Source organism: Balaenoptera ricei, chromosome 8, assembly GCF_028023285.1.
Source record: "Balaenoptera ricei isolate mBalRic1 chromosome 8, mBalRic1.hap2, whole genome shotgun sequence".
Taxonomy (NCBI): domain Eukaryota; kingdom Metazoa; phylum Chordata; class Mammalia; order Artiodactyla; family Balaenopteridae; genus Balaenoptera; species Balaenoptera ricei.
Window position 1 is genome coordinate 103,138,704 of NC_082646.1, and position 15,851 is coordinate 103,154,554.

Sequence of the window (15,851 nt, forward strand, 5' to 3'; positions counted from 1 at the left end):
TCTGCTTCCATGCCCAGACCCTCCCCTGTCTCCCTTCCTTTGGAACCCTCTCTGCAGTGACATTGTTTCTCACGTGCTTTTTCTTTCCTTGTCTGGATGAGCAGAAGAAGATCATGATCATGATCTGCTGTGTTATCCTTGTGATCATCTTAGCTTCTACTATTGGGGGCATATTTGCCTGAAAAAAGCCAAAACAAAACAGGTGAGCCGTCTGTGGGGAGGGTCAGGCCTGTTTTCGCTCGAGACGCTTGTGTCCTGAGGGCTTTGGTTGTCACCAGGTGCCTTAATCTGTGTGGGATTGGGTGCTGGAATAAAGGTTGGAGAAAACCAAGAAAAATGAGTGAAGAGGGAGTTGGTAGGGAATAGGTAAATGGGGAGACAGAAGGTGGCAGTCTGTCCCATAAGCAGGTCTGGTAGCAGACTGTTTTGTTCAGAATGCTTTGCCTAAGGGTGTTGATCTCCTGTAGTGAAATCTGGGCACTGGCCTGTGGGAACGGCAGAGGAGAATGAATTGATTACTGCATTAGAAGCACCCTGAACTCTTTGGAAGAGGGCCACACAGGGAGCCCAATGTAAATATCAATAAAATTTTCCCCTTATGAGGTTAGGCCAGGTTTTTGCAGCCTTGTGAGTAGTCCCTTACCCCTGTAGACAGGCTTGGTGATCCTAGCCCCACACGTTTTGCTGTATAATCTATGATTTTTTTCCCTCCGTTTTTGTTATCCCCTTCAGTCCTCACAGATGGATCCTCACCTGGCATTTTCAATTCTTCTTCCACCTCTGTGGTGCCATCCCTTCTCCGCTGCAGATTCCTCAAAAGCTTTTTCCATTATGAAACCTCTTAGGACACAGGACCTCAACCACCTACCAGTTAAAAGTTACGAAAAGGGAGATTTACAAAAATATGGACTTGGGTGGCAGGCAGGAGTGAAGGAACAGGGAGTACAGCACTGTGTAGCAGGTTAGGAGGATGGTTAAAGGAGACTGCAGGGTAGAGGAGAAAGCATAGGTACCTGTTTAGGAAATAAACTCGGAGCCAGAGCCCCGGCTGACGTTACGGCTGAAGCACACCCGGCTCATCAGGATCTGATTTTAACTGCTGGGAGTCAGTCAGGATCAGGGCACTTGTCACTTCTGCTCTTCCAGTTCTGGGTCTCACCTTTGACCAACGCTCTGTCTCCTTCCTTCTTCAGGGTCCAACGTTCTCCAAGGTGATTGTCTAACGATAGGCCCCAGGCACGTCTCCCTCGCTGCTGTGTCCCCAGTACGTAGCACAGTGCCTGCCGCTTATAGCTGCTCAAGAATCTGTTGACTTTATCTGAAATTAAGCTCTCATTTCTGCTATGGCCGAGTCCTTGGACTTGCCTCTTAAACGCTTTAAGGCATCAGTGGGAAATGGTCTGTGTCACAGCCTGTGTAGAAATGCCTGGGAATGGTCCATCCACCCACGCAGAAGCACAGCAGGCCCCCCTTTCACAACATGCACTTGAAAGTCCTTTTTTTACGGGAGGTGGTGATAGAGTTCTGTCAACGGCCTCTTACTTTGCAGAGATGGCTGGCCCCAGGACTGTGGTTCAGTAATTAAACGTGGACCCCATAAGAAACACATTATGCTGTGATTGAATGCCCAACAGTCACGAATACCATGCTCTGTGAACCCTAACGAAGAAGTGACAAAGTTAGGTCAGAAAAACGAGGCTGTCACTCACACCCCTTCTCACTGATTCACGCTGCCAGCTGAAACTGGCTTTGCTGGCCAGTAACTTGTGTACAAGAAACTGTTCCAAACACTGTCCCCAATTCAAGGTTCAGGTGTGTTCTAATGCAATTTAGTGATTAGTTATAGTACAAGAGGTTCACTAAAAATATATTAAAAAATCACGGTATACAATTCTCGAGGACCACACCACTGCTTAAATTTGTACTTTTGAAAGTAAATTATTCTTTGCCGGAGGTCTTACTTTTTAAGAAAGTGGGATTTAAAAAATTGACATTTTAGTCAGTGTGCTGTTTTCTGCCCACTTTCAAAGCAAATGGTTTAATATTTTTCCTATCAATCTGTATTTCCTTTGGTTTGAATACAGGATAGAAACCATTGCTGGCTAGCTCTGAAAAATAGATGAATTTTGTTAAAGGCAAACAGGGAGCTGGAACCATGGGGCTTTGAGTCACCCAGGGCCCTTGTTCATTCAACAGTCATGATTTGAGTGCTGTGTGGCACCGTGCACTATGCTAGGACCTGGAGGGACACAGACATAGAGCCAAACACCCCCCATCCCCGGAGGGTTTCAGGCCTAGGAAGGACCACACAATTCAGGTTTTGTTTCTATCAGTTCCTTTTGCTGAAAGGCAAGGGTATGTCTGTTGCCGTATTGTCCAACATCCCCCCTTCTAAGATTGAGAGAAGATGGGTAGCTGGGCGTAAATAAATATGTTGAATCAATCATCCTACGTACTGTTGTTTTCTTTGCTTTTCCAAAAAACATTAAAAGTCTGTAACTAGTAAAATGTCATAGAAACTAGCTCCTGAAGTGTGTATATATAAAAGGCAGTACAGATATTAAGTCTGACTTGAATCAGAGGTGGGAGATGCAAACATTTGCTTCAGCCTTGAAGACATTTATCTTATAGCCGGGGAGAATCAGAGCTCCTAACAAACGGTCAATCAGGCCTGGTTCTTAATCATTTAAGGGAATTAGTGACCAATGAGAAGTTACATCATCTTGAGGTGATGCTCAAACTTTATTTAATATAAATATAATGCACTTTAAAAAACCTGACAGAAAATGTACAGCTTTTCAGAAAGCATCTACTCATATGCTGCTCCTTGGTTATGACATCAGAGCTACCCGAAGACTTGAAGGACTGGCTGAGGGGAATAAACAGCCTGTGTCCGTTTCCTGCTCACATCCTCACTACACACGCTCAGGCATGTAGAACTTGCCCCAGTATCGCCCCTTATGGGTCAGGTCGTAGGGGCTCAGCACTTTCCGTATCCCCAGCATGTTGGCAGTGACAATGCGCTCAAAGGTCCAGGGGTTTTGGTTGTTCCGTTCTCGTTCTTCTTGATCTTTCCGCATCTTCTCTAGAGTCTCACGGCTCACAGCCTTCGCGGGGAAGGGCAACTTGTGGGCAACCTGGTCGAGGAAACCCTGTACTTCTTGGAATTCGCAACGCCCGCCCATCTCTACTATGAGGCGGCCAGCCTTCACAGGGGTCACGTAGTGATCGATGGCACCTTTGCCGCCCCCCATGCGCTGTCCCATACCCTTGCGGGTGATGGGCTTGAAAGGGGCTGGTACTCGCCATAAGGCAAACATGTTCTTGGGGTCCATAGACCGGTTGATTGTCAGGCGCATCATTTCAAAATGCCCCCAGTGGAGGTAACCACCACCCAGTGCCTAAAAGTAAATGGAAGAATTAGAAACATATGGGGATTTAGATATCCTTCATGGGATCTATTATGTCTCTTCTTTTATGGTAACTGTGGCTTCAATGATACACATGAAAGTAAAAATATAAGTTCTAGTAAGTACCGTGGAGGAAAAGCCTAGGGTACAGTAATAAATGGGAACAAGGGTGGACCCGCTTCAATGGATAGCCAGGGAAGACCTCTTTGAGGACGTGACCTTTATAGCTGAGGCCAGAATGGAACGAACCAGCCAAGGGAAAACAGATGAGTGTTCCAGGCAGAGGAATGGCGTATGCGAAGGCTTTGGTGCAGCAAATGGCTTAGTGAGTCTGAGCAGAAGCCAGTGTGGCCGGAGTAGAGAGAGGAATGGGGAACAGACTGAGATCTGAGAGGCTGGCAGGGGCTGATCATGCAGGCTGTGGGAATCGGACGTTAAAACATCACTCTGGCCGCCTGATGGGAACTAAATCCTTGTCCACAGCCATTTGTGTAGGTACTGACGTCAAGGCTTCATGGAAGCTACCTGATGAGTAAGGAAACGTCTGTCCCATGTACTAAAACATGGATAGTTTTATTTTGACCAGAGGCTTGAGAAAATCTCATGGTCTGATTATGGGGTAAATTAGGTAGCCTCTTCCTTCTGCTTTCACATTATTTTCACTCTACGTAAAACAAAAAACATTTATGACTTAATGCTTACTGGGTCCTGCTCATCAGTTTAAAGGGCAACTAGTGGCAGTTCTAGTAAAACCTGTGGAGGAAGAGACAAGCATAAACTCAAGGAGTCTATTTTAATCCCTGGCTTCCATCCTATAGCCGCTTGACGCTGGACTCACCAAGATCGCAAAACTGCCTTCAGTGAACTCAGTGGCTTCAGTGGAAGGTCCTCTTATGTCACTCAGGTTTTTAGGCTCTCTTCTCACTTTTGGTACAAGTGGTACCCTTTCAACAAATCTGAGCTTGGGCTTTTCAGGAATGGAAACATCTAAAAGGAGCACAGACAACCAAGAATAAGTCAAACCACACATCTCAAAGGATTCATTTTCTTCCTAGAAAGATTTATAACAATCAGGTCAAAGTCTTAAAGTTACCACTCAACAACAATTCCAAAAGTGTGTTAGGTTTATCTTGTGGGTGCTTTCACTGACACTGGAATCTTCTGATTACGACAGTGGTTGATGCAAATGTTTTTGAACCTTTTAAGAGAGCAAAGTTTTCACCTTCAAACCGAAACGCTTTTTAAAAATGCCTACTCTGTACCTAACACTGAAAAAGGGACTGTTAGAGAAGGTATAGAGATATGAGAGTGTCACAAAATAACACTAGGTAACATTTTTGTGTGTGTGTGAATGTTTACTAAGTGCTGGAATTGAGCTGAAGGCTTTACATGCATTATCTCATTTAATCTTTAAAACAACTTGATAGCCTTGGTATCTTTTAGGGCTTCCTTTTTAATATTTTTAAACCTTTAAAAGTTTAACACACATGTATCAAAGGGCCCCATAAAAAATGTGAATTATCACAAAGTGAACACACAAACATACCCACATAACTATCATCCACATCAAGAAACAGAACATTAGGCAGGTAGTATTTTTAATCTCCATTTTATAGAAGAGGAACTTCAGGCCTAGAGACATTTTATAATTTGGTTCGGGTCATCCAGTCAAAACAGCAAAGCTAGACAGTATGTCACTTAAGAAAAAATACCACACTGCCTCTCTGATAACAGAGGTAGTGGAAAGGATACTATATTGTACATCAAAATACCTAAGTTCTCTTGCTCTGCCACATTCTTGTTGGGAAACTTACAACCTAGTACTCCTTTGATCTCGTGCTCTTTATATATACAGGGGCTTTTCATGCTGAGACCTGTACTACAATGTGCTTGCTGGGGGAGGGCCAGACATGCTACGTCTTTATCATGTCTGACGTTTTGACAATATGGAAAAAAAAAATCAACTTGTAAGTCATCTAAAGTATTGCTATAGTAAAACAAGCATGGCTCTGTGATGGAGTCCAATATCAAACAGGAGACTTTAAGGGCTACAGAAACTGCCCCCTGCCATTTCTGTTATGTAGCTAAAGAGAAACTTCGTAATGCTTTCTCTTGCCTCCATGGCCGTATGTACTCCAGTGCATGTAGTACTTTCACAATTATGTGTAGAAGATAAGGCCCTCAGAGGTCAAGGCCCCTTTCATTTTTTTTGAGATTTCCAATATATTAAAAAAAAAAAAAAGGTAAGTTAGATATACCAAATGGTGGCTTACCTTAATTGTTTATATTAACAAATTAATGCTTTTCACATAATACTGTTACTGACTGCACATGTGTAACCTCATTTGGAGCAAACATCAAAAGTCTAAATTGAGGCCAATTAGGTTTAGCTGAGTGGGCAGCTGTGGGCCACGCACCAGTGGCAGGCCATAGGGGAGATAATCCATGACAGCAGGAGCCTTTTTGAGTCTCTTGTTGTTCGATTTTTCTCCAGCGCTTAGAACACTGCCTGGCATCAGTATGCCTTCAATACGTAATTACTGAATGGGTGAATGGGGATAGGGGGCACAAGAATACTCCCTACTCTTAACCTATCCTCTGCTGGGTTCCATCACAGAAAAGGCTTACAAACAGGAAAACAGATAAGCTCTCACCTTCAAAAGTTGGCACCGGGAGCAGCGTCTTTAGGCCAGCGCTGGCGGGCGGCGCTGCCCAAGAATCTACAAAGACAGATCAAGTTAAACGACGAAGGCGAGAAGGCCAGGGCTTGGTACACTCTGGGCCAAATATGCTCCTGACAGAGGTGTCCTGCGGGTTTGGGACGTGGGTTCCACTAAAGGGGCTCACTGCCCCCCGCCCCCAAAGGACAAGCCGGGGACTCTGGGCGCCGATCCCCAGGTTGCACGAACGCTGTTGACCCTTTTGCACGAATCTTATGGCGGGAGGGGCGGCAGCAAAGCGCAGCCCCTTCCCCGTGCTTCCGCAACCGTGCGCAGAGTCTTGGGACTGTGCGAGATACCCGATGCGGGGGAGGGGTGTGGAGAGAGGCAAGGCCTGGAGGGAACAACAGGGGACTTCTGACCTAACAAAGGCGCCCGCAGGAGGGGCGCGCGGGCGCGAGCCAGCAGCCGCCACATGGTCACGCGCGTGCGGTCGCGTCGGGCTCCCCACGGCGACCGCAGCGGACACTTCGACGCGGGCAGGGAACGCTGCACTCTCGAGCCACGCCGGAACCGGCTCCGGCCCCTACCTGGTCGGGCCGGAAGTTGCGTTCGCGCCGGTCCCCCCTGCAGTGAGGGCGGGTGGAAGCGGAAGAAACGCGAGCCTCGGAACCTGGGTTCCGGCCTGGTGTCTGCGGGTCACGCCCCGGCGCACCTTTGGCCGTTGGGGGCTCTGCGTTCCTTCTGGGGTCTCTCCGGAGATGAGGGCGGCAGGGCGGGGAGTTCTCTCCGCGAAGTACCATGCTGAGAAAGCCTGGGTTCATATGGCAAGTTGGTTCCTTAAAATTCACTACATTACGCCGCGTCTCTAGCCCCTTTCTCTCCCGCAAGACGTTAGAAAAAAGCGAAGGACTCATCAGTGTCTTAACATTTACTGGGCTCTTGCAATGTGTCGGGCGATGAGTACCTCATCCTTGCGTCTAGTCCTCCCAACGAATCCATGCGATAAGTAAGTCATTACACCCACTTTGCAGATTCCATCTCGAAGGTCAAAGGATTTAACTTTCCTAGGGTCACACAGCAGGAAAACAGTACAATCAGTATTTGAGCACAGTCGGTGTGACTCCACAGACCCCAGTGAACGGACAATATGACTCGATATCAAGTTAAAATGAAAAAAAGGTATAATTATTCTGGGAGAATGTTGGGCAAATCATTTTTATGGGCCTGAAGCTTTTTAACATTTAGAAAGAGGGAGTATCTTTTTCCAAGCTTCTAGGACACCGATGGGATTACCAATTGAGGCTGATGTCTATTGTATTTAAATCATGCTAAATCTGTGCGTGGTCTTTCTCCAAGGATTAATATCGTAAATGGCAACAAATAAAACCTGTAATCTCGCAAAGCTGCTGGAAGAACTCTCCCTGTCCACAGTTTTATGTACTTCTTGATTATTTGCACACTGAATCTGTATCAAAAGAGTTAGTGAATTTTATTACAGCCAGTCATTTCTGTCCCAAGAGCAGTTTTAAAAGGGTTAAACTGTCCCCGCCCCCTCAGCCCGTGGCGGATTCTGGGCAGCTCTTCTGTGCTCCCCTCTCCCTTCCACCGAAAGTGGGAGATTCAAATGTACTCAGGTATTTAAAAATCTCAAGCTGAATATTGTATAAGATTGTTTGGATGGAGAATAAAGCTGCAGTACAATCACTCTTTGATTGATCTCTAAGTCTTTTGGTGCCCTAAAACCTCTACCTCATTGCTTATTTTAAAAGAACTAAAAATTAACTCAAAATTCTACATTTAAGGAGTACTGTAATGTCTATTTTTCTTTGTAAGAGTTGTGTTAAGTACAATGGAGGATACAAATATGAAAAATCAGTGATCCTTTATGAATTTATATTTATGTAGGGATGATACGATGAGAATACAAATAGCTAACGTTGAGATATGAGAAGTTTAAATAAAGGGTTGTGAAAAATCGAAGGGTGGACCTGAGGTCTTCCCTGATCACAGAAAATCATTTTTCCCTTCGATTTTTCACAGCTCTTTTATTTACTCTTCTCTTCTGATAGTTCAGTGGCAGTTATTTGTAGGAAACTGAGGTTCAGGGATTAAACGATTTGCTACACAGGTAGTATGATGCAAAGTAGGATTAAGAACCTTGATGAACTTACTTTTATTGGAATGCATTTGCTAACATCTCTCAAAAGTTGGTCTTTGGACTTTCCTGAGGCCTCTGTTAAAAATGTAAATATCTGGTCCCCCCTTACTAAGAAACTCTAAAGGTGGGGTTCAGGAAGTCCTATTGTGAACTAGCCCCACAGGTGATTCTAATGCCCAATCAAGTTTGGGAATCAGTGCTCTATGAGCACTTTGAAAATTTAAAAAGTAGAGTATAGGTACAAGGCATTGTTTCTGGACTATCCAGGCCAGTATTCACTGGGATGTATATTTTTCCCATCTGTATAAAAATTATCTAACACCTCAGTTTTTAATCTTCTTATTTAAACATCCAGAGATAACAGAAACTTGTAGCCCAGTCCCAGGTCCGGTTGTTGACTTAAATGGCACACACAAACACACACACACACATACACATACACACCTTACTGCCATGAGGAAAATGATTGTGTCTACACATATTCCAGGCTTTCCAGCTAAATTAGAGTCAGTCCCAACTTGGGGAGTTAATAGAGTTTTACAAGAGAGCTATTTCCAGCATTTCTCAGGGAGTAAGTCAACAGGCACGAAGAATGGGTCTAGTCCTAATTGTTTGGCCAAGAAGAGGGAACAATGCCAACTACTGTTCATGCTTTTGTCTTGGCGTTTACAGACTAGATCCGTGGTATTCCTATGAATTTTTTCACCATAATAAATGATTCCCTATTGTGGCTTAGTCAAGTTATTTACAAGTCTGTTATTATAGACCATGCTGTAATAAACATCCTTATACATACCATTTTCGTACTGTTTTGGTATTTCTTTTGAGCAAATTCCAAAGAAAAATCACTGGATCAAAGGGATGTTCATTGAAAATCATTTTACCTCATAAAATTGCTTGAAACTGGCCTTCACCAACAATGTGTCAGCGTGACTGTTTATATACACCCTTTCTGAGGAAGGATATGAAAGTTCTTTTAGAGCATTGCCAATATGAAAGGTGAAAAACCACATCCAATGTTATGTTTATAACAGGGTTTTAAAGCAGAATTGCTTCTGACTTAGTTTTGCCTGAGGGCCCAAGGTATGTGGACATCCCCGTATTCCAAAGTGAGGAGCTGGGCCTCCTAGGCTGGACTTAAAAAGGAGCTGGTTGGAAGTGGCTTTGCTTTCCTTAGGTACCCACTCTCCTCCAGCCTGTAAAAAGCACTGGAAAAATCAAGAAAGGAAGTGGAAACTGGCAATGACAATAAAGATTTCTTTGGACAGAGCTGATATACTGTGAGTTTCACTTCCCCTCTCCAATGGTTCGGGGTGAGGTGATCCATCAAGCTTAGTGAGAGACACTTCAAGATCACGCAGAGAGCTTGATATGAGGCCTCTGCAGTTTGAAGGGGGTTGGTGTTGACACAGGCTTGGGAAAGTCTATGTTTGGAGGCTGATCAAAGCAGCCTGTGACATCAGAGTAGAGAGAAGTAGCCACATTACTATTGATGGCAGGTCAAAGGTGTGAATATCCTGTTGACCAGATGCGGACCCCAGTGCAGTGTGTGGGTTTACGGTTTTCTTATATCCTGTCCAACGGAACCCAATGGACAGACAAGGAGAATGAAGGTGGAAGAGGTGTAATGATGGATGTCCAGGGCCTGTGAGAAGAATTATATGCAAACAGCCAAACGTTTAGCAGAGGTGAATTTGCCTGCATCAAGGGAACTGAGATGTCCTCAGCAGTTAGGGTTAGTGTGTGTGTGTGTGTGTGTGTGTGTGTGTGTGTGTGTGTGTGTGTCCTCTGAAGACTCCATAAAGCACCATAAGAGAAAGAGTATACTTTAAACTCTACCCGGACCCGAGTCGGTACTGTTGGATGCTGTAACAAAGTACCCCAGAGTGGGTGGCTTAAACAATAGAATTTTATTGCTTCACAGTTCTGGAGGCTTGAAGTGTGAAATCAAGGTGTCAGCAGGGTTGGTTTCTTCTGAGGGCTGTGGGGAAGGATCTCTGCTTGGCTGGTAGATGGCCGTCTTCTCCCTGTGTCTCTTCATATCATTTTCCCTCTATGTTTGTCTGTCATGTGTCCAAATTCCCCCTTTTTATAAGAACGCTAGTCTTATTGGATTAGGGCCCACCTTAATTACCTCACTATAACTTGATTTCCTCAGTAAAGATCCTTTCTCCAAATAAGGCCACATTTTGAGGTGCTGGGGGTTAGGACTCCAACTTATGTTTTTTTTCAGAGGAGAGGAGGATACAAGTCAACTCATAACAGGTGCCATGATGGTAAGCTATCCCAAAGGGGTCAGAGGTGAGGGGTCAGGGGCAGAAAAGATCTTAAGTGATTGGTAAATGTGCAGAAGTGAGGAAATAGAGACCTCTTCCCTTGCCTCCATTTTTGTTTTCCCCACTTTCTATCTGGAGTTGGGCTGAGCTGGGAGCGGGGAGCAGCTTTACCTTCAAATGCAATTCAGAGTTTTGATTTTTACACAGTTTTGGACATTTTAGTTACTGAAATCAATATGTTTTCTGTGGTTAGAAGTGACAACACAACTTTTTTTTTTTAATATCAGAGAGTAATGAGAAAATGCAAAAAAACCCCCAGCCTTACAGAGTTGGTTTGGATAAATAGTAGCAAGGTAAACTAAAGTTGATTTCTGGTAGCCTTCTCTGAGTTCTACTTAGTGATCTAACTTACATCTGGTTATACTTAGTTTGCTTTTTTGTTTTTATTTTGTATTTTTTTGGCCAAACAACATGTGGGATCTTAACTCCCAGACCAGGGATTGAACCCACAGTCCCTGCATTGGAAGCATGGAGTCTTAACCACTGGACCGCCAGGGAAGTCCCTTAGTTTGCAATAACTAGCAATAAAAATTTTAAAAAATAACTAGCAATGTTGAACTTTTTCTCATCTCTTTGGTTTCATATGTTTTTGTCTGTTTGTTTTACTGTATGTGTGATTTGCTTGCTTGTGTACTTTTCGATCATACTGTTCATTTTTTTATCAATTCAAAACTGCTTGTTATGTATAAGTACATTAACTCCACTTCAGTTGTATATGTTTTGATTTTTTTTTCATTTTTCAGTATGTCTTTTAATTTTTTTTTGAGGCATGACCATTATGATTTTTTTTTTTTTTTTTTCGGCTATGTCACGCAGCTTGTGGGATCTTAGTTCCCTGACCAGGGATCGAACTTGGGCCCTTGGCCGTGAAAGCGAGGAGTCTGACCACTGGACCGCCAGCGAATTCCCCATTATGTTTTTCTTTAAGCAGAAAAATCTGACAGTAATTTTCTTAAGAGTTTTTGCCTCTGATCATATGCTTATAAAGGCCAGAGGTAGGGATCTAACATAATTCTTTTCCAAGTTGAAAATTCTCATTTAATATGTGACTTTATAATGTACTAAATTCCCACATAATTTTTTTGATTCCTTTTGACACTTTATTCCGTTCTCATGTTCTCTCTGTTCTGAAACCAGTGATACACTGTTTTAATCATTGTTACTTTATTACACATTTTTATATATGTCTTGTCAAGGTCTCCATTTTTGCACTTTACTTTGCAAAAAACATTATGGCACGTTTTGCATGTTTGGTCTTCAAGATAAAATTTAAGACTTTTTGTTAAATTCCATCTTCTCTCCCTTTCCATTTTTATTTCCTTGGCCAGAATTGTTGTTCTTCATATTTTTGTGTGTGTGTGTTCATTTTAATCTCAGAATCATTTGCACTTCTGAGCAAGACTCAAGGCTTTTGCTATTTCAAAGAACTACAGGCTCTCAGTTGGGAGGGGCTAGAGGAGTCAAGTATTTAGTTCTACCTCCTCATCAGCATGTTATCTTCAATCATGAACTTGCTACAAGTCATTCAGATAGCTGGTTAAAGGCAAGTACTGTTGCATATTGTTTTTATTTTATTTTTTATTAAAAATTTATTTATTTATTTATGTATTTAATGGTATTTCAGGAAATTGATTTATTAGCATAGGTTTCAGAGCTTAAAGCTGGCATCGCTGAGACAACTCTAAAGAGTGTACCTGCAAACAAAGTCAAGGACTTGGTTCCAGAAGCAGGCAACTGTATGAACGCTGATTGGCAAACCCAGACCCAAAGGAACAAGAATCATTTACTTGTGAAATTTAATTGTAGTCAGTTGTTTTGGAATATTTTTGGTTTTTTAAAAAATTTTTATTGGAGTATAGGTGATTTGCAGTGTTGTGTTAGTTTCAGGTGTACAGTAAAGTGAATCACTTATACATATACATGTATCCACTCTTTTTTAGATTCTTTTCCCATATAGGCCATTACAAAGTATTGAGTAGAGTTCCCTATGCTGTACAGTAAGTCCATATTAGTTATCTATTTTATATATAGTAGTGTGTATATGTCAATCCCAATCTTTCAATTTATCCCTCCCCGCCCTTACTCCCTGGTAACCATAAGTTTGTTTTCTACATCTGTGACTCTGTTTCTGTTTTGTAGATAAGTTCATTTGTACCTTTTAAAACTTGTTTTAATTGAAATATAGTTGACATACAATATTATGTTAGTTTCAGATGTACTACATAATGACTTGACACTTGCATACATTATGAAATGTTCCCCACGATAAGTCTTGCAACCATCTGGACCCATAAATAGTTATTACGATATTATTGATCACATTCCTTATGCTATATATTCCCTTGACTTATTTATTATATAACTGAGGTTTGTACCTCTTAACCCCCTTCACCTATTTCACTGCTCCCCTTCTGGCAATCACCTGTTTGTTCTCTGTATCTGTGAATCTGTTTTCATTTTGTTTTGTTTGCTTGTTTGTTTTTAGATTCCACACATAAGTGAGATCATGCAATATTTGTCTTTCTTTGTCTGACTTATTTCACTTAGCACAATACCCTCTAGATCCATCTAGATTGTCACAAATGGTAAGATTTCTATTGATAGACACTTAGGTTGCTTCCATATCTTGGCTATTGTAAATAGTGCTGCAATAAACATTGCAGTGTTTATATCTTTTTGAATTATATTTTTTTATATCTTCATCAGGTCCATACTCAGAAGTGAAATTGCTGGATCGTATGGCAGTTCTATTTAAATTTTTAAAGGAGGCTCCATACGGTTTTTCATAGTGGCTGCATCGATTTACAATCCTACCAACAGTACACGAGGGTTCTAATTTCTCCACATCCTTGCCAACACTTGTTATTTGTTGTCTTTTTGATGATAGCCATTCTGACAGGTGTGAGGTTGTTTCTCATTGTGGTTTTGATTTGCTGATTAACAATATTGAGCATCTTTTCATGTACCTGTTGGTTTCTGTATGTTTTCTTTGAAAAAAAATGTCTATTCAGGTCCTCTGCCCATTTTAAAATCAGGTGTTTTTTTTTTCATGTTGAGTTGTATGAGTTCTTTGTGTATTTTGGATATGAATCTCTCATCAGATACATCATTTGCAAATATCTTCTTACACTTAGTAGGCTGCCTTTTCACTTGATTGATAGTTTCCTTTGCTGTACAAAAGCTTTCTAGTTTGATGTAGTCCCATTTTTAAAATTTTTGCTTTTGTTTCTCTTGCCTAAGGAGACATATCCAAAAAAATACTGCTAAGGCTGATGTCAGAGAGCTTACTGCCTCTGTTTCCTTCTAGGAGTTTTATGGTTTCAGGTCTTACATTTACAACTTTAATCCATTTTGAGTTTATTTTTGTATATGGTGTGAGGAAGTAGTCTCATTTGATTCTTTTGCACATAGCTGTTCAGTTTTCCCAAAACCATTTATTAAAGGAGCTGTCTTTTCCCCGTCATATATTCTTGTCTCCTTCATTGTAGCTTAATTGACCATATAAGTGTGGTTTATTTCTGGATCCACTATTCTGTTCCTTTGATCTATTTTTTGTGCCAGTACCATACTGTTTAGATTACTGTAGCTTTGAAGTGTAGTTTGAAATCAGGGAGCATGATACCTCCAGCTTTGTTCTTCTTTCTCAAATTGCTTTGGCTATTCAGGGTCTTTTGTGTTTCCATACAAATTTTAGAATTTGTTCTAGTTCTGTGATCAGTGTCTTATAGTTTTCTGAGTACAAGTATTTTCCCTCTTTGGTTAGATTTATTCTTATTCTATCCTTTTTGATGCAACTATAAGTGGGATTGTTTTCTTAATTGTTCTGATAGTTTGTTGTTAGTATATAGAAACATGACATTTCTTTATATTAATTTGTATCCTGCAACTTTATTGAATTCATTTATTAGCTCTAGTTATTTGGTAATGTCTCGAATTTCTATATGTAGTATCATGTCATCTGCAAACAGTGATAGTTTTATTTATTCCTTTCCAATTTGGATTCCTTTTATTTCTTTTTTCTTTGTCTGACTGCTGTGACTAGGACTTCCAATACTATGTTGAATAAAAGTGGCAAGAATAGGCATCCTTGTCTTGTTCCTGATCTTGGAGGAAATGCTTTCAGCTTTTCATGCTTGAGTAAGATATTGACTGTAGGCTTGCCTTTATCATGTAGAGGTATGTTCCCTCTATATCCACTTTGTTAATTCCTTACTATTTTTAAATAGGGGAAAAGTATTTGGTAGCAATCTTCCTTCCTTTTTCTCCTGCATCTTCGCAAAAGTGGTTATGCATAACTGAGCACTCCCTAAAGGAGGCTTAGCCTTTACCAGCCATGACCACTAGAGGTCACAAAAGCACTTATTGTAGTCACTGAAACAACGGAATGCAGTCTGGGGCATTACAGATTACGCAAAAATGAACCCACACAGACTACATTTAATTAAGGTGCTTCCTCAAAGGGGAATTGCAACTTCTCATAGCAGACCCATTGTCAACCTCAATCCCCTGTCCCCCACCCCTGCCAATACAGATGAACACAGTTAATTACTAGGTAGATAGTTAAAACGAGGTTTTCATACATGAAACCAGCCTGAGATTCCCCCTAGTCTTTCATGCCCCTCTTTTTCCTTCAATTTCTATCATTAGAGCAAATGCTGGGTGTGGAATACACACACACACACCTTCCTTTGGTTGCCCAATTTTTTGTTAAAGGAGAAAAAGTCATCTTTGTTTAAAATAATTTCCCCCCATTTCCATTGCTCAATTATTATGTGTTGAATGGAGAAAACTTAGAAACCAGAGAAACAAATAAACAAAAAAACATCAATCACTAATCATTCTATCATGCAGAGATAACCACTGTCACACCCTGGGACGGATGATATTGTGATGTTGTGTAGTCTGATTGCTTCACTTGGCTATGCATGAATGTCTTTTCATGTCATCAAGTATTTATCTTCAACATGAATTTTAGTGACTTATAAGAATCCCATCATACAGACCCACCAGGGTTTACCTATGCATTGCTCTGTTTTTGGACATACACATTGTTTCCATGTTTTCCATATTACAAACATTATGATATGTTATGAGAGAGCACTTATTCACCACTCCCTGAGGGTTTCTACCATTGTAACAGTCCTGGTCTTTTTCGGGGATACGGTGACTTACCTAATAGTTGTGATGGGTGTGAGGATCTGGGCCTGTGTGGTTCACGCCTCTTTCTCCTGGGAGCCAGATTGTTACCAGAGAGCAGGTTCTTACTCTGAGTTGCCAGGAGGGG

General features: G+C 41.7%; 2 protein-coding genes across 6 annotated transcripts in view; one reads left to right on the top strand and one right to left on the bottom strand.

Moving 5' to 3' along the window:
- The window catches only part of STX3 (syntaxin 3), a 44,220-nt gene extending 41,774 nt beyond the window's left edge, over window positions 1-2,446 (top strand). For 2 of the 5 annotated variants that reach the window (XM_059931669.1, XM_059931675.1), the window contains one exon: window positions 1,194-2,446. Coding sequence is in view for 3 of the 5 variants with exons in the window: in XM_059931675.1 (XP_059787658.1) it covers window positions 1,194-1,223 (30 nt within the window). In the remaining 2 variants the exon portion in view is untranslated. The other 3 variants (XM_059931671.1, XM_059931672.1, XM_059931670.1) reach the window with 3 other exon arrangements.
- A 277-nt stretch (window positions 2,447-2,723) lies between these two features.
- MRPL16 (mitochondrial ribosomal protein L16) lies at window positions 2,724-6,677 on the bottom strand. Its single transcript, XM_059929735.1, has 4 exons — window positions 6,493-6,677; window positions 6,065-6,130; window positions 4,249-4,397; window positions 2,724-3,401 (listed from the first exon to the last, which is right to left on the bottom strand). Exons 1-4 carry the CDS (start codon window positions 6,545-6,547, stop codon window positions 2,916-2,918), a joined length of 756 nt encoding a protein of 251 aa, XP_059785718.1. The 5' UTR covers window positions 6,548-6,677; the 3' UTR covers window positions 2,724-2,915.
- Between the last annotated feature and the right edge of the window lie 9,174 nt (window positions 6,678-15,851).